The following is an 18,924-nucleotide window of genomic DNA, read 5'->3' on the forward strand; positions in this document are numbered from 1 at the left end:
GAGAGGTGATCAGCAAATCATACTGGAGTCACTAGTCAAAAACAGTTTTGGGAACATTGTTGTCATCACACAGCCAGTGACCAGATGCTGTGTGTTTAATTTACACTTCTGTTGTCTAGAATCTGAACTCCAGAGCTGTGATACAAAAAGAAAATCTGGCAGAAGCGGCAGGAAATGGCAGAGTGATTTTCAAAGGAAAGATAAACCACGACCGGATCCAACTTTCTGTCCGTTAACAGCTGGTAGGTTTGATCAGTTTATACCTTTCCACAGCACTGGTTTAGGTCAGCGTTCCTCATAATGTGTAGTGGGTTTATGCTGAGTATTAGCTAAATAAGGTCTGTTTTCCCTTTCTGTGCTGTGGCGCATAGTATGAATGACACACTGATGAATGTGGTTGTGTATTTCTTTGAAAATCACCCTGAATAACTGCTGCTCAGCCACGTATTTTAATCTTTATCTGAACCTTTGAAACTACACGTTGTTAGAGAAGAAAGCCACAATCGACTGAGAAAACAAAATCACATTTTGTATTGAATATTTGCGATGCTTACAACACACTGACCTGCCATTCTCTCCGGTCAACCTGTGATACAAATCCCCCGTAGAGGACATATTACTCTAGAAATCAACACATAGGCAAAGTTCACCGTTGTATCCCACTATAAGCAGTACAATGTCAGAGAATAAATCCTGCGGTCCCGTAAGGCTAATCATATGGAGTCCTCCGAAAAGAAGAGCTGAATGATCAGGGCTTGATGTCCATAGAGTTCAAGAAGAAGCATTCAGAGTTCTTTCAAAGATTAATTGCAGTCCAGAAGAAAGGAAGTCTCTATTTACAGAAAGGTCCTTTGCATTACTTCTCTTTTGATGATCCGACAAAGACCGGACCTGTTGGTTCACCTGTGGCAGAAAGAAAATGTGTTAAAATCAGATCAGAGCCATCAGAATACTACTAACATCAAAACTCCATCTAAGAAGCTCACCCCCACAAGCAACACTGAATATATTTGTGTGTTTGAATGGTACTTCACATCATTTTCATCGATATTGTACACAAACGCCTGCCTCTCTTTATCTGAGTGGTGTAACACAATGAAGCCGAGCACTTGACATAAGCAGAGACTGATACCATGGCTGAGCAGAAAAAGAAAAGGGCACGACCCAAAGTAATAAAACTCAACTTTATCAACAGAAGATCCGAGAAGGAAGACATGAGACTCCCACCCACACTGATTGACATGTCAAAGCTGTTGGCAAAGCAGCTACAAAATCAGATGCATTATTCAACACTGGAGGCTCTTTTTATTCTTGCAGTTTATTTTTAATGGTTGCCACTGTGAGAAAGCTCATTATCTTCAGATGAAAAATAAGGCTAAAGGTCTAAAACCCCAGCCAGAGGCCTTAAGAGGCTTCATACTGGAGAAGAGTTGGATGAAACAAACTGCATGCTCACAGTTTTCTTTTTGTGGAGGCTTAGAAGTAGTTTATCATAAGGGTGGTGCTACAGGTCTAGGCCATGGAGTCTCTAAATTCAGAAGGGTTTGTGTGATTAGGAGCAGGAATGCTTTTGTCATTGTATTTGGGAATCTCCTGATTAAAGCTGGGGTAGACAGAAATGTGGACAAACCCTTCCCTCTCTGTCCTAAGCCCCTCCCACCAGACAATCAAAGGCATGTGCACACTTAATACAGTGTTTCCCATACATTGATTTATTTAATCTTATTTCATTCTAGAGTTGACCGAAGTGTTTTCACACAGCCCCTCCTTGCCTGGCTCTCTCTCTCTGTTTATCAGACCATAAATGAGACAAGAATTAGCTAGCCACCCCATGGTGCCTCCACCTTGCTTCCCACTACTTCTTTTCCAGGAGGAAAGCAGGCAGCAGCTTTGGAGATGGACCTTCGGTCAGCGGCTGTAGCGGCTTGAATTTTGCAAGTGGAAAACCCCCAGAACCAGGTGTCACACCAGGCTGGTGGCCAGTGATACTGCAGGGTCTAACCTGTGCAATGGCAGCAACAGAAAGTTTGCTGATCCAGTGGGGAGTCGGGGCTGTCTAGTCACCTGTAGCTGGGGTTTATGCTTGCTGGATTTGGGTTGCTGCGGCTCTCTGGAGCTGCTGCCCGCTCTTCTTTATGAGGTGGTCTATGGTGATGGGGTGTGACACACTGTGATGAACATGGGGCCACAGCTGTGAGCCTTTGGCTCCGGTTAGCAGAAGGCTAAACTATCAGCAAAATTTTCTCCATCGTCTTTGAATCGCTTCACCAATACTGATGCGTGTTTATTGTCAGACTCTCCTTTTGGTTCTGTTTTTGTTTTTTAAAGTCAGCTTTCCTTCTTTGGGTTAATTTGCAGTTGTTGTCAATGCTGGAATAGCAACTTTCTCTGCAGGATTTTCTGCCATTGATCAGGCTCTCACTGAAGGGACATGCGCATGTGCATGCATTTGTAGAACTGCGAGTAGAAATGCCCTCTATTGAAGTGACCCGTGATTGGCCAAAGTCTCCCTAACAGGCTAGATTTTCTCATGCCTGAAAACAGAGCCAAGAGCCGAGTCTAGTTTTCTCTCAGACCACTTGAATCACAGTGTGATTACAGTTCAATATAGGATTTGTGTCCAATGATGTTAAAATTAAATTGCCTATTCCAACTGTATAATGTTGACTGGATGGATATTGCCATTATTGTATGATGCTAGCAAGTGAAAAACATCATTGTAATTGCCTGAAAACTGATAATGTATTTTGGTAAAAGAATATCAAAACTAACAACATCAAGGTCCACCCTGCCCAGTGGTTGGGCAGGGGCCAGTAAATGTTCATACAGTGCAAGCTGATGACACGTGACATTGTAATTGACTAAAATACAAACGGAGAAGGCGCAGTGCGTCATGGAATGCCCTTTTAGCTTAGCCTTTTTTTTTTAACCTGTACTCGAAGACAAAAGAAACTCCCCAGGCCACACCACTTTACTGAGCAGTGCGTTTGTGTTGCAGAACCCCTTACTTTTAGGTTTGGCACCCTTGTTAACAGGATAGCACACCTGCAGAGCCCGTGTGAGAAGCGTTGCCTCAGGCATGTGTGTGTGTGTCGGGTGTCATTGACATGGTTTGTGTTTTATTTTTTAGAAGTCCAGGTTCGAGTTCTGTTGAAGCACCGTTGCCGTTTTAAAAGTATCGTTTTAGCACCAGTGTCGGAAAAAATCTTGCCCCAGTCAACCTGCAGGGTTCAGGTCGGGCTGCTCTCTATGCGGTGCAGTCCTTCTGACAGAGTGAAAGACAACAGTCAAGTATAAAGGTCAAGTTGTGGAATTCTTTCAGATTCAGTATCACTCCAGAATCTCATAAAAGACTTATATTGGCTTCATGTATCAGCACATCGATCTCTCCGTTAGGGTGTTGGGCAGTATTCAGGATGAAGGATGCTAGTGAGTTGGGTTTGTGCTTCACACCGAGGTTTTCTCTCCCCTAGTTCGATGCTGTCAGATACTCTGAAGACCTCCATTCTCCTTGAGATTAAATTGCCTGTCATGAAGCCCAGTGGCTGACTGGCAGCTCCTCTGCTCCTCCAAAAGTACATTCTGGAAAAGGCTCTCGAGGAACATAACATAACAACCTTCATAATGACGTCCGCTATCGATTCCAACCGTCTGGCAGCTGCCACGTAGGTTTGACGGACTGACTGAAGCCATCGTCGAACTTGTAAGGCTCCATTATGGATGCTGAACTTTTGATAGGGAACACACAGCTCTGACAGCCTGGTTAGATTAATTCACAAATGAGTCGTTTGACACAGAACACGCCAGAGCAGCAGCACCGCGCTGCACAGTGTCGTATAAATCATCCTCAATTATGCAGAAAAGCAAAACAATCCAAAAACCATCAGGCCATCACTTGACAAGAAAACCTGCATAATCATATCAAACACAGGGTAAAGAGTTTCCATAAATTTAGGTTGTTGCAGCACTTTGCTGTTCCCTGTACCGGCTGTAATAAATTCTTCCCTTTACAGAGTCATTTACATTCTCAGCTGTCACTGTGATTAATGTGGTACTAATTTGAGAATAATTCCACGCCGAAAAGACAAAGAGCAGAGCTGCTTCTTGTCAGAAGAGAAAATGTCTTCAGAGATGGATCTATACACCGTGCCTCACTTCAGGAGGGGGGGAAATCATTAACAGTATTTGAGTGACTGTCTGAAACAATGCTAAAAATACTGAGAGGAAAACTAAGTCTTCAGTGGGTGTTGCGTTCGTTTAATTGGTGGCTGACAAGTGCTAATTTAACTGGCAAAGGATTCATTTCCATTTAGTGCCTGAAGTGAGGTTGGCTGAAAGATTTAACACAGCAGGTGCATGGGCTTGTGTTTGTGTAATTCAGCCGTGTAATTGGCACACCACAGTATCCTTCTCAGCAATATGTTTTGTGTTGTGACTACCGAGTCTGAGGTTTCATAGTACGGGCATTTTAAAGCTGCACCAGGCAGGATTTTTATGTGAGAATCTGCCTGTGAAATCAGCAAAAACAGAAAGCAGAAACACTGCAGGTTCATCAAATTCAGTTTTAATGTCAGGCCTACTGGGTAACTATTGCCACAAATCACAACTTACAGTGACTGTGGTACTTTATATTCAGGTTCAAATATTCACCATTAACTAGTTGCTTATTAGCTTGCATATTGGTGGCATATTGGCTCTTTTGGGGGAATTGAAAAGATGTAGCAAGTGAGGAACACAATTGAGGCCAGTGTTCTCGGTGCAGTCGTTAACCCTCACTTCAAGCATTAAATCTGGGGGGTCTGTAATAGTGATGTTCCTGGCAACTAACTTACTAAACAAAATTGTAATTAAGACTTGTCGACTAGTCTAAAAAAAGGTGTATTCAGGCTCAACATATTCCATGAACTTCCTGAAGCCTTTACCTTGCTGACTAGTGCAGGGGCAGATGTTTAATCGTTAAGATGACTAATCACGTGCATCCCTAGTCTGTAATGAAGCTCTGGATTTGCATCTGGCAGTGCAGCCCAATCCACAGTTTTCTGCATTAATAACTTACAGTGCTTGCAATAGTCCACCTTCCACATTTGCTTCACTCTATTTCCACATCAGAAATCTGAACATTGGATAAAGCCAGCTTCAAAATTCTTGTGTCACTTTGTTGAAACGTTTTTGTCAAACATTTTTACAGGGGGACTTCTAGATCAGTGTTTCTCAACTGGTGGGTCGCGGTTCAGAAGTGGGTCATGGGTCCATTCTGAATGGACTACAATGTGTCAACTTAGTAAAAAACATTCTTAATTTTTAAGTACAGTGAATTTTTGGCACAGAGCTTTTATTTGTGCTGTTTCCTGCTGCAGAGTGAGTGACTAACAGACAGCTACTTAACAGAGACAGCAAACTAGCTTGACGACAAGGCCAACCAGAAGTATGACACTGAATGTATTGAACTGTGTGGACCTTGAACTAATACCTAAGGAGAAATCTGGACCCTGTGGCTGGACCAGGTAGGAACCACTGTTTTAGATATATCTTTTAATCACTCCATAACTCAGAAAACAATGTCAACAGCCATAAAAAAAATCAATTTTGGCCATTTGAATGACATATGAACAAACCCCTCTGAAAAAAATCTTAGGGATATAGATTGGAATAAAACTTAGGACTACTCAAGTGGAGATTTTTGGCTCAGAGTATGAGAACAAACTGAGAAAATGGCCTTTAAAGATATTTATTGTAAAAGACTTTTAGAGCAAAAGTAAGACTGTACAGGTGAATAGGGTAGAAAAAATTAACTATGAAATATCACCATGAAACTTCTTCAGCTGATCACTCATGTTAAGACTTTTTTTTTTCTTGTATTACAACTTTTCTGAGTTGTGTCTAAATATGCTAATGAGGCATTGTCTAATTAAAAATGCACTTTTTGCACACATTTCCAGAAAAGAAATCTGAACTAAAATAAACACCTGAATGTGTATTTTGGACATTTTCTTTCCCCTACTCTGACAGAAAAGCAAAATGTTTTTACCCGTGTCTCGCCTATACAGTGTTACTGTGACTGTTCTTGAGGGAAATTTGTAGGCGACATGTCGTTCTGCATTAATTTGAATTTGATTTTAGTATTAATTTAGTAGGTGGGCAATGGAGAACATAAGATAGCAGGAGGACAAGAAAAATCTGTATTTCACTGTCAGGCTCACATGTTACTACGACATGAAAATCTGCATCTGATACAAACACACCCACGGTGCAAACAGTGCTTTGAGTCGCAGAATATTCAATGTAAAGTTGCACTACAGAATACTTTGCACCGTGATTGGCCCAAGTGGCAGTGTGAGATAACACTTTTTATGAGCTTTGCAGAGGCGTCACAGAACCACTGACTCTGATTGTTGGAGGCAATACCAGATGAATAATGCAAATCATTACCGTATAGCCTGGCGCTGCTTTGTTTTGATCACTTGTTGGAAGAGTACACAGCAGACTTTAGAGGAGGTATTCAGCACCTTAATCCCTGTTAGATCTGATGTTCTGTGCATAAGTAATATCTCACAAGTAATAAACTCAGAAGGTAGAACCTCAAAGGCAATATTGGCATGCAAAAAAATAACGATGAAGATACTTTAACCTACCACCTGACGCTCCCTTGATTGATGACTGAACAGAGATAGATCATTAAATATGTAGAATGCAGAAACTGACATGCTCCTTAAAATTCACAAATATCTGGTCAAGGTGGACTGAGTTTATTACACATTTTTTATGCACATTAACATTCCTCTCAGTTGTTTGTACATCACAGAGATGTAAGTAACATGACCAATGGGATTCCTTTTCTTCTTCTTTATTTATTTCTTTACTTGTTTTGTCCCCTTCCTCATTTTTATTTGCATTTCAAAAGTGAGAAATGTCAGGCAGGACTTCTTGTTTAATTAAGAGTTTAGTTTTTATGATTTTATTTTTATCCGCTTAAGTGATCAAAGTGAGTCTTAAATGTGTGCCACAGTTCTATGAAAGGAGATTAGAAAACATTCAGAGATGGTTGTCTCTATGATGGATCGTTATTAGAACTGTTCTGTGAATTACTGTGAATAATACCAGATTTAAGTGCAATCCATGTGTTTAAATATTACATCATTTACTATAACGTGTGTGTGGTCAAGTGGGACAGAGAAAACTGTGGGTTCACTGAGAGCAGACAGGTGTCGATGATCGGAGCAGACTGTGTGCTTCCCGACCACGGTCTAGAGGCTGAGGGAGGAGCAACATGTTTATGATGATGTTAATATTACATGTTTGTAAGGCTTGAAGTTACAAGTTATAATATAGTACTGTGATTGAAGATTTTTACAATTCCATAGCTAAATAATGCTATGTTATTCCATAGAAACAGAGCAAAAGAAGAAAGGGCATTTCCATTTTAATCAGCCATTTTAACTGTTGTAGCAGCCTTACCTCTGTATAAACCAGGGGTCAGCAACCTTTACTACCAGAAGAGCCAGTTTTGGTCCAAAAACAAAAGAATTAAATCTGTCTGGAGCCACTACTACATTATTCTGTGTATCTGTCTATTGGTGAGGAATCATTGAAATGTAGACGAGTTTGTAACTTATCACACAAAACAAGACACTGCATCTTTTCTTCTTGCATTGCCCACCGCCACTTCACTGTTAACGTGGTTACTGGGAAACATCCCATTCATCAAAAAAAGTAATCATTTATAGAAAAAGGAGGAATAAGCACACATTAATAGAACAGACTTCCTGGTTAAAAAAAAATGGTTTCGGTGAGTTTGATTTTGTTTGTGTTGAGTTCGAGTGAAGTTTGGTTTACTATGAATTAACATACTAATTAAGATAATGTTAGTCAGAAAGAAATCTGTGTTGGTGTACAGTTGGATTTTTGTGTTTAATATGTAAAATGGGTGTAAGACTAGGGTAAGCGCTCTCAAACTTAGTGAGTGTGTTCTTTGCACCAATCAAATGACCAGAGCAAACAGTTCAATGTCTTTTCTCATCATTCTGTTTTTATGTGTTATCCTTATCAATTCATGCATCAATTCATCTCATTCCAACACAACCATGTAGGCCTGGCCCACACAGATGAGCAGTTTAGATGTTAACTGTATTTAGTGTTGTGTTGGTCATACTATAAAATGATTTATTGCTTAATACAAAGGATAAGGATCTTTAAAAAAAAATGGCATACAGAATTGCAGTCCCAGTATTAGTCTAAAAAATTATAATAAGGTTATCTACCCATATCAATCCGTCCCCACTGTTTACAAGTCCAAAATGTGAATTTCAAATGTAGCTCTAACTGCCCAGATTGTAATGCTGCAGCTCAGCATCTTTGCATGTCAGACCCTGTTCATCACTGTGAGATTTCCTCCACACTGACAGACTGTATTCCCTGCTGTGTCGTGAGATTTGTAGTAGCCAGTCACTGCTTTGTTTACACTGTGAATTCTCAAGGTGTCTCCAGTGTGAATGAATGCACTTATGATACAGAGCAACAGAGGTCGGTATAGCTGGAGGTCCCATGTTTATGTTGTGCTGTTTTCCCAAACGCTCTGCAGAGGTGAACAAGAAAGTCTGACCTCCCGCTGCTTCAGACAGCCTGCAGAAAGATTTAAAACTTAAGAAACTTGTTTCTCTTGCTGAGTTCAAAGGTGTGCGAGATAAATCCACTGGGTAATGCTAATGCTTTGAACAGGTTGTTGTTGTCTTTGTGGATCGTACACCTCTTCTCGTGCTCCTCTCTCTGGTGGAGTTACACCACTGGGAAAAGTGGTTAATGATACCGTTTGCCTTGTCTGTTTTAATGACAGTGAGGAATGACGATGTGTAGTAAATAATATGCACACATTCTTTTTGTGCAATGAGGTAATAATGAGACACATTAATGGTCCCTGCTGGGGATTTCTCTGTATTTTTCATTTGTAAGTTAGGACCACAATAAAAAGAGACGTAAAACCTTCAAATATAAAAGCAGATTTATTACCTGGACTGCGCTGCGAAGCATCTGACGTTACCAGAGCTGGTCTCTGTCGGCAGAAATCTTTCCAGGCGTTCACAGAGAAGACAACAAAGGAAAAGATATGTTAATTCTCATACTCTACAGCCTTATCATCATCTAAGTTACCAAAATTAACAAAATCTGTCTCTTGATGTTAGACAGGCTCGTCTCAAAACCCTGGACCAGTAAAAGAAAAAAAAATTATATAAATATATCCCATTTTGAGGTCCCGACAAGTCCCTGAATCAATAGCCCCAGGCTCCAGGCTCCCGGCTCCAGGCAGGTGTGGTGCGGCCAGTTTAAATAATTAAGTACATGGAGAGAGGCAGAACTGAAGTCTACGGGTCGTCATAACACAGTGAAGGATACACGCCTCATGTTACAACGTTAAAAGCAGGTAATTGGAGTGAGTAATTGGCCAGTTTGGGTGCTCAAAGTGGCCTGAAAGTGCTAAGGAGACATGGCAGCCCATTGATTACAGGCCCCAGAGGGGTCTAAGCAGCGACTGCAAACACTAGCTGTTTTTAGGTAAAGGCAGGGAGGAAGACTGTTAGACAAGCTGCAGCCGGTTGACTTTGAGGAGTTTGAAGTGTGCGAGGTCACATTCAACAGGTTCGAATATCATAAAAGTGCTTGTGTGGTAATACTTTTTTTTTTTGGCCTCAGATTTATACAAGCAAAACACAATAAACCAAAATTGATGTAATGATGATTACAGCAAATCCTAGATTTTATTTGCCATCGCTTTCCATGCTGAGATAGTATCGGTACGCGCACCATGTACTCTCATCACTCCATAGTAATTATATCAGTGTATGTGTTAATCCGCTGAGCTTTGTAACTGTGTGAGGAGGTTGCCAGTGTAGAGCCAGCGTCTTTTTGGCAGCAGTGATGCCCACTAGCTTGTTAAATACTTAATAATAACCCTCATTAATAAATGGTAAATTAATAATTAATTAAACTTCAATTAATAGTTTTTTTACTGTTACAAGACAATAGAATTAATAATAATATTGACTAATTATTATTAGTGCTAGAATAATCAGGTGCAACTTTATAATATCCACCCAAATAATGTTAATAGACAGTTTACAAGCCATTAACAAATATTTAATACGATGTATAAAATGTAGTGTGCAGCAATAAACTGTTAAAATATCATCATTTACCTTTAGTAATTATTGTGTCATTGTTTGTGACCAGTTAAATAACTATTAACTGACGTTTAATTAACAATCATTTTATCATTTATCAGTGATGGTTTTTGAAAGTGGCACTGTTTGTTTCTTTAACCTACCTTAGTAGTTTTGATCTTGTTCCCTGTAGCACAGCTCCAGCCCTTCAGATCAGGAAGAACTTTGCATTCCTCCCCGTCAAGGCACGGATGCATCTGACACCACCACTTCTGCTCCACTATAGAGGCTGGTAGAGAGACGTAGAGGTCGGAGAGCAATCAGTCAGAGATATTTTTATTGGTGTTGTCTGTAATTCTCTAAGCTAGTGTTAACTGTGTACACAAAAACCTAAGAACAATATTTGTGGATGATTTCTTTCTATGATATAAAAATGACATGAAAATAAATTTAAACAAAAAGAAAAAAAGCTATTTTGAAAACTTAAAATTATGAAAAAAATGTGTTACAATTATTGTCAACAAGTAAAAGCTAAATGATGCTGTTTTGGAAAACACATTTACGGACGAAATTAATCCAGTCCTACTGACTGTGGCAACAAAACAGCTGTGATGAACAACTAAAACATGCCGGCCAGCATGCCAATATTTTAGACATTTTTCAGTTGTATTGCTCTGTTTAAAACATTTGTTAGAAAAGTAATCAAGAAGTGATCAAATGTAATAACTTACGTTGTGTTATTGTGTTATTTATTACAGTTTTAACAGGGTAACTAGTAATTGGTAACACTTGAAGTCACCCATTGGTTTGTGGATTCCTGTTTTGAAGCCTTGAGTTTAGCATTTCAGCTGTCGCCATCTTTTTTGGGGAGATGGGGCCAGAAGTGACCATATTTGGACGAGAGGTTGAGGTTGTGCAGGAGTCAGGGGTAAATCTGCCTAAAAGCCCAGCCTATTCTCAATCCCAGCTCGTCAAATACAGCCGCTTTGTCAGTGATTTCAGCATCAGGTGCTGACGCACAGAGGATCCTTTTGCGGCAGTTAGATACACACTGGCGACAGTTACACCTGACACCACCAGCCACAACCAAACTCGTCAAATATCGTCGCTTTTTTCAGTGGATGTCGGTTTCAGACACTGACATACGGAGACACATTTTGCAGGCATTAGGTGGCAGCTATTTGTGACAGTGCTGGCAACTACTGTAGTGTAAAGAGTGAGCAAGTCCATAGAGGGTGGGTGGGAGTAGAGGTGGATAGGTCAAACAAACAGCAGACTTTCACCCAGGAGCCCACTTTTTGTTTCCTGTGTAAAACCAAAAGTCAGTGGAGTTATTTTAATAACAATGTCATGTGCTAGTATACGTAGCCTACTATGCTTAGGATGTGTGTTACGCCCTATGTCACATGATGTGACATTATGTTCATGACAGCCATACTTAATTTAAGCCAAACCATGACTTTGTCATCTTAACCTAACGAGGGACTTTTGTTGCCTAAAATTAAGGAAATAAATGTAAAAAACGTCGTAAGTTTATTTGAAAAAGATGGTATGCATGTAATAAGAAGAACCTGTACATTTCCTGTGAAAACAGAATGTATTTTCAAAAGACACAGTGCATGTGACAAGCGTCAATTGAGACACCATCTGTGAATGTCCAAAACTGACACAAGGGACTACCTAGCATGTCACATTTTGATGTTTAGGTTAGCTGACATATGGGTGGTATTTGACGAGTTGGGATTGAGTGCCCGAGGTGACAATTTGCAGACAGCCTGTCACTCAAAGCAGCCATGCCCTAAAATATGCGTAACTTTAAGGCTTAATAAAGTATAAATGGGTGAGTTCATCCCCTGTATAGTTGTCATTAGTCTCGCTCACCAGACCTTTCTCAAGGAAAGAAAGGTCTGGCTGCACCGACTCTCACTTTAAGATTGAAGAAAAAAACGCCCTGGCTTTTTTTGTTTCTTTCAACCAATCACAGTCGTTCTTGGTGGTGCCAGCAACGGTGCGCTTGCAAAAATATTGCCGGGAGGAAACAGGTTTTGGTGTAACACACCCAGAAAAATATCGCCTACAGGACGCGAACCATGGCAGAAAAATGGCTACATCCCCGCAAGATCAAACACCGCAAAAGTTAGTAAAGGACGTGTTGAAAACTGCTACACAACTGGAGGTGGTAGGGCGGGACTTCAGCGAGTGGCTCATTCCGCCCAATGAGAGGCTGATCTATGTAGCGAACTTCCGCCCACTCAGACTAAGTTGTCATAAACAAGGAAATTAGCTAGAGAGTTAGAGACCGAAACTGTTTTTTGTACCAGGCTGTAAACATTTTCTGCCGTAAAGTTGAGCATTTTAACATGGAGGACTATGGGGATTGACTCGCTCTTGGAGCCAGCCTCTAGTGGCCGTTAGAGGAACTGCAGTTTTTGGCGTTTCCGTGTTGGCTTCATTTTTCAGCCCTGGACTTTGCTGCTTGTTTTCAACGATATAAATCTTCTGGTAGATGCTTGGCAAAGGATCGTGACTGGAAGTGTCATTTAGTATTTATGATGTTAATTTCGACCTACAAATTGCCCTATTTTTGTCCAAGCTGTTTTGTTGCCACCGTCATGTAAAGAAAATCAAGTGTCTATATGAACATTGCTTCATGCTCAACTCTGAACATTTGCAGACTTTTATTTTAGGACGTACTTTGTGTTTCAAGCTCACATCTATAACGTTATAAGCCTGAAACAAAGCATCTCTCCTAAAATACCAATCAAATCATCATAGCTGTATCTCAACAAGTCATGTCACATCTTGACAGCTGTCTCAGGTAAATGATGTAAGCTTTGCCTTTTGAGTGGCAACACATCTATTTTGAGTATTCAAACACACAAGGTGTTGAGATCCTTGTCATATCCATGTGTTGAAGATGGGAACTGGGGAGAGATCATCTGACGGGAAAACCTTCAGCCGCAGTGAGTTGCCTCCATAAAAGAGAGCATTAAGCTTCTGCTACTCCATTGTACAAGACATCATTTAAATTTGGCATATTACAGAGGTCATTATGTACGTTCCACATCCCCCTCCACCAGCATTAGTGTTCTTTTCTAATGAAGAGGACTGTTATTATAATCCACCCATAACACCGGAGCCTCACTAGAGTAAATTGCACAGAATGGATACTTTATGACGTGAGGGAATCAATTTGTACCACACAGCCATGGTTATAGCAGCAGTGTGGTGTAAAACTGCATCAGGTCAACTGCAAGCAGATGGTGGTTGTGCAGCAGCAGCTATTAAAAAGCCACAAAGGTTTCTCATGAAATGAAATGGGAGTATTGATAACCAAACATACACAAAGTGCAGGGGATACGTTTCACTTAACAGTTAATGATGCTTTAAAAACACGAGCGCAGCTCAGACTGGAAACATCTGGGAGCAAAAAATAGATTTATACTTTTATTTATGTGATTTTCTTTATTGTAGCTGTTAAAAAGCCTTCAAATCTTCGCTTTGACCTTGAGCTCATATACATTAATGATCAGTAATGTTTCTGTGGCCTTTATGAAAGTAAAGGGCTGAGCCGTCGGATCTCTGTGGCCACACTCAATTATATATCATCTGTTATGTTTTTTAAAAAGAAACTGTTGGAAACTCTTGGCGTTTCTTTTAATGAGAAGTTAAAATGCCTTAATTACAGTGTGAGTGTTGTGGCTGAGTGTCTCTGGAGTGTGGCCAACGCATATAGTTCTGGCAACAGTGTGACATTAGTTAGCTCAAACAGTACAGCAGATACTGAGCTGTAATTTTGCTATTAAGTTGATAATTGGAAACTCAACCTGCAGCTCTGTCCGACTGTCAACATGTGACCTAACAAAGGCTCTCCAGCAAAGGTCATGATAAGATTTGACATAGATAATACTCAATGTCACTTTCTTCTCTGTGTTTAAGCCTGTTGTTCCTCACAGATACTGGTAATAAAATCTTTGACCATCACGTGTGTATACTGTAGATATGGGATTATCTCAAGGGACCTGCACAGCCATAGTCACATGACATTTGAGACCAGTTGTCAGGCAGTGCCTCCAGGCAGTTACTGGACCAGGACAGTAGCACTGATTAGTCGAGGACTGACTGACTTTTTAACAGATCATTGCTGTGTTTCCAGCTGCTTTTTTATCCCTCACTGTGAGCACTTTATAGGGACCCCTCACTGTATTTCCAGTTGGGATAGTGCCACGAAAAGCTGTTGGTTTTTATTGAGACATCACTGGGTTTCTTGCTGGGATAGTGGCACGAAAGGCAGTTGATTTTTTACCAAAACAGGGCATTATCAACGTTTTTACCGAGAAATTGCTGGCTTTCCAGCTTTTCTTGATTAGTGGTATGAAAAGTAGTTGGTTTTTACCAACATATTTTTATTTTATTTAACCTTTATTTAACCAGATAAAAGACCCATTGAGATCAAGACCTCTTTCACGAGGGTGACCTGGCCAAGAAAGGCAGCAGCACACGTAAGAATATAATATGATAATAATAATAATAATATTGATGTGTTTCCTTCTGGTAAAGTGCCTTGAAAAGTGGTTGATTTTTACCAAATCATTTCTGCATTTCCTGCTGGGATAGTGGCACTTGAAGTGTTTAGTTTTTACTGAGAAATCACTTGGTTTCCTGCTGGGATTTGGTTTCTACAAAGACATTATTGAATTTCTGCTGGGAAAGTGGCATGAAAAGTGGTTGGATTTTACAGAGCCATTGCTGCATTTCCTGCTGAGATAGCATACCATGAAAAGCAGTTGATTTTTTATTTTTTTTATTTTACCAACACAATGCTGTTTTACCAGTATTGATTGTGACCGAAACCCAGGTATTTTGAGCAAAAACATGATCTTTTCTGGTTGGTTTGAAGAAATAGTCTGGCACATAACCCACCTGTGAAATGGTACATTGTCATTGAGAATCCCCCATAATAATATAATAATCTTGTACATCATGTTGAAACAAATCAACTATCACAACCTTCAGGATCATCAGCACCAACAGAATGTGTTAAAGGGGCAAAAAGCGAAATCGTTTCACTGCTAGGTTTTCTGTTGTGCACTGCCTGTAGACCAAAACAAAGTGTGTCATGAGCCACTCCTTCCTCTACCTCTGCTCTCCACCCCCCACACCCCCCCATCCCCCACTTGCCTCGTCTAAACTTAGTTTAGCAGTTAGCGATGTCTTTCACTCACTCTTGGTCTCTGCTGTGTTTAGCTATTCCCCTGCCTACTTCAATGATGATGGTACCTGTAATAAATGTAATATATTTGCTGAAATCGAGGCGAGGCTCAGTGACTAGAAGAGCTGGTAGAAGCGCTCCATAGTTGTAAGTTACTCCAATAGCCAACGCTGGATCCCGGCTAGTGCTATCACCGGGAGCTAACGCTAATGTTCCTACTCTTCTCCGTGAGTGAGAGCCATATTTTAGACTGGCTACATTTTACAATGCTAATTGCAAATGTTAGCTGGGCTGCCAGGCTACTCACCTAACACAACCGTAACGCCTGACCCATTGGTGGGACCGAGCCGCTAATAACTCAAGCTCCGGACATTAACCCATGCTACGATTGTAACATTAAATTTAATTGAATCGACATAGTGACATGTGCTTAACGTTACTGTAACACTAATTAAAACAAACATTTGACTTTATGTTGTTACTTAGGCTACCTGTCCAGGAGAAGAAGAGCTAGCTCCGAGTCAAATTGTAGCCCCTTTAGCTCTCACAGTGCTCTCCACCTTGGAAATGCAAGGCCAGTGTTAATCAGGATTCTGTCCCTTTCTTTATCCGACAACTTCTTCGCCAATGATCATTGTTTCTTTAGAGGTAATGTCAGATCCTGGTCGTCTTCAGGTGAACGTTTCATTACGCTCTCCGCCATTTCGCTTCGAAAATATGTGCTGCCATTGCTCACTGGCCTTTTATAGGGAGGGAGGGCCAAGGGCTCCGAGAGGAAGGAGGAGGCGGCGATTCACATGAACGTACATGAACGCGCAGCTGGACCAGCTTGTAACACAGAGAGAAGGTGTGTGACGTAATGCTATACTCCAGATGAAATTACACCTCTAGTTCTTCACATAGCGATTTTTTAATTCCTTCAATCTAGAAATGATGAATTTACGCTTATTGTGCCTTTAAAGTCCAAAGTCACCATGCGATCAAGACACTTTTTTAGAAACTCCAGTGAAGTTTGCATGTATTTTCTGCAGCTGTACCTCTCTGAATTACACATTCAAAGCTACTCGTTTCTTCAGATATCTGGAGGTCCATTTGTCTTCATATAAAGAGGAAATTGTCTCCCACAGAGTGGAGCTAAAGGTAATCCCTGGTTGTAGAAGAAAGAATAATTAAAAGGTTAAGTGCTGAACATTTTTTTTTGTGGGATCACCCATGGAGCTTTAAACTGAGGCCAGTGGCTCACAGCTCTAATTTGCAGAAAATGTCAATACTAAAATGTCAAGGAATAGGTCAAACACGATTGGGTCCAGAGTATAGCCAGAAACCCGCGCTTTTCAGACTAAAGTGAAGCAGCCACTTCAGCCGAGTCAGAGAGGTCTGACACATTAGCATGCTAAGAGACCCTCTGGGCTGCTGACTTCACAGTCAGACAGTAGGCAGCTTCACACTCATTCATAGGTGATTAAAACAAACCTCAGGAGCCTCTTTGGAAGGACCATGATTCACCACGCGGTGCATACAGCCAAATATAACAAGGTTAAGTCAGTCTAATATGACAATCAGAAAGTTGCAGTGCTGCTACAAATGTTTTTTTATCACTGTCAAAGTATTTCTTATATCCTCCTACTACTTAAATTAGTATTACCACTGATACTGCTCATACTAGTTCATGCAAGTCGTTCAACTGCTACATTATTATACATTTTAAAATGATGTAAGGCTAATGAAACATTTCAAGGGGACTTTTCTAACAAACTACAGGCTTGACTTTATATAATTTACTGTAGAATTACTATTATTTATTAATATGCCCCTGAAACAGAGACTTGGGGAACATAATGAGTTACAAAGGTGAAACAGCTTCATTATTCTGCCCCAAGTCATTTCTATGAGCATTTATATCCTGTGTCTTCACTCAGATTTCAGGCCATTGACCACATTAAGCTGCACAGAGGAGATCTAGACTAAATGTAAGGTTAGGGAAAGGTTTTGGATAAATTGCCTTAACCTCTTTAACTCCACCAGGACTCCCACATCCTCGCTCCTCTCCTCCTCTGTTAAATGGTATCTCCCAGACGCACTACGTCATCAAACCATGTGATGTTTGGTATTGCCGTATTCAGGAAGCTCTCAGCTTTTCAAAAATAACATTGTTATTCTTTTATTTCTTATGTATTTCGCACCAGAGCAGCCTAAACACACAAAGTCCAAAATCACGATGAGTGGTGACAAGTCACGTCATGCCGTTTTTCGACGGGAAAAGTTAAAGGATTACTCGCGATCTTATGTGGAGCCGTTAGCGGGGACTTAGCTGTTTTATAAAAGGTAAGAGTGTCACTCCTACCACTAGTTTTGGCTGAGATATACCATCTAGAAAGTGGGATCATAACTTTCACGTTTCATATGACTTTATTTGGTGATATTTTATGGTGTTTCTGTGTCAAAAACAACATCAGCTATCATAATCACACCTGATTTCAATACAGTACAGTGTTTGAAGCTGGCTGAGTGTTGTTTGATCATTGATAGTACTGTTTTGAAGCCGAGTGACCGACTTGTCATTTGGAGCTCCACCTGGATCTTTTCATGGAAAAAACACTGTAGAATGGTCATACTTTGAGCAATCTTCTTCAAATTTGAAACAAATGTTCATTGATAGTGTGCCTACAGCCCCACAGTGTCATTTACCTGCTCAGGTGAAGCCACAGACAGTTATTCATCCTGAAAAACATTTTCTATTTTATTTTAGGCAAAATCTTCATTTTTTACTGACTTCAGAGGCCCATTACTCTGTCTGTGTGTCACCTAGAGTGCTTCTGACACTTTCACAAGAAACTTGAGTTTTCTTTCTGGCAAGACCTCATGCATGTAGTCAGAGCGGTTCAGAAGCTACAGTCATTTTAATTTGGGTATGTCATTTTAGGCATTTTTGCTACAAAATGGGGGTGGAGTACAAGAAGGAATGCCAGTTTACGATACGACACTAATTCAGCCAATCCCCATGAGCTCTTCGCAACCTACAATTTTGTCCAATCACAGCAACTTTACCACAAATTTGACTATTTACGGGTGAGATCTCATTTCACAGTAAAGCTGTATGAAGCAGTTCGGGATGTGTGGACAGATAAAATATTCCACAACCAAAAGACATGGATGACAAAAACCATCTGGAAATATTGACAATTAGATGTCAGCAGCCAACAAAGTAAGAAGACGCAAAAGGTTCAATTACAATGCAGAAGTTAAAGGAGCTAATGGTATGACATTTCACTGGAGTTGTACCTTGTATAATTTCTGTGTGACGAATAAATGTTTGATCGATTGACGTACATTGTTATAACTTTTCAGATGATGATATTAGGCTAATGGAACCTTTCAGGGAAAAAGCTATAACAAACCACAGGCTTGATTTTATATAATTTGCTATAGAATTAGCATTATTTATTAATATGTTCCCTGAGAGAGAGAATTGGTGAACATAATGAGCTCCATAAGATGAAAACAGCGTCATCATCCTGTTGCAAGTTATTTTCATGAGCATCCACATCCTGTGTCTTTGGT

General features: G+C 40.3%; 1 protein-coding gene across 1 annotated transcript in view; it reads right to left on the reverse strand.

Moving 5' to 3' along the window:
• Positions 1-239: 239 nt before the first annotated feature.
• Positions 240-18,924, reverse strand: part of LOC125882582 (chemokine-like protein TAFA-2) — a 116,118-nt gene continuing 97,433 nt past the window's right edge. Inside the window, exons 4-6 of the mRNA XM_049566370.1 lie at positions 10,316-10,440; positions 9,004-9,060; positions 240-903 (exon numbers count right to left, since the gene is read on the reverse strand). Coding sequence (XP_049422327.1) covers positions 9,031-9,060; positions 10,316-10,440 — 155 coding nt within the window. The 3' untranslated portion in view covers positions 240-903; positions 9,004-9,030. The remainder of the gene's footprint in view (positions 904-9,003; positions 9,061-10,315; positions 10,441-18,924) is intronic.

This window comes from Epinephelus fuscoguttatus, linkage group LG22 (genome assembly GCF_011397635.1).
Source record: "Epinephelus fuscoguttatus linkage group LG22, E.fuscoguttatus.final_Chr_v1".
In the NCBI taxonomy this organism is placed as follows: Eukaryota; Metazoa; Chordata; class Actinopteri; order Perciformes; family Serranidae; genus Epinephelus; species Epinephelus fuscoguttatus.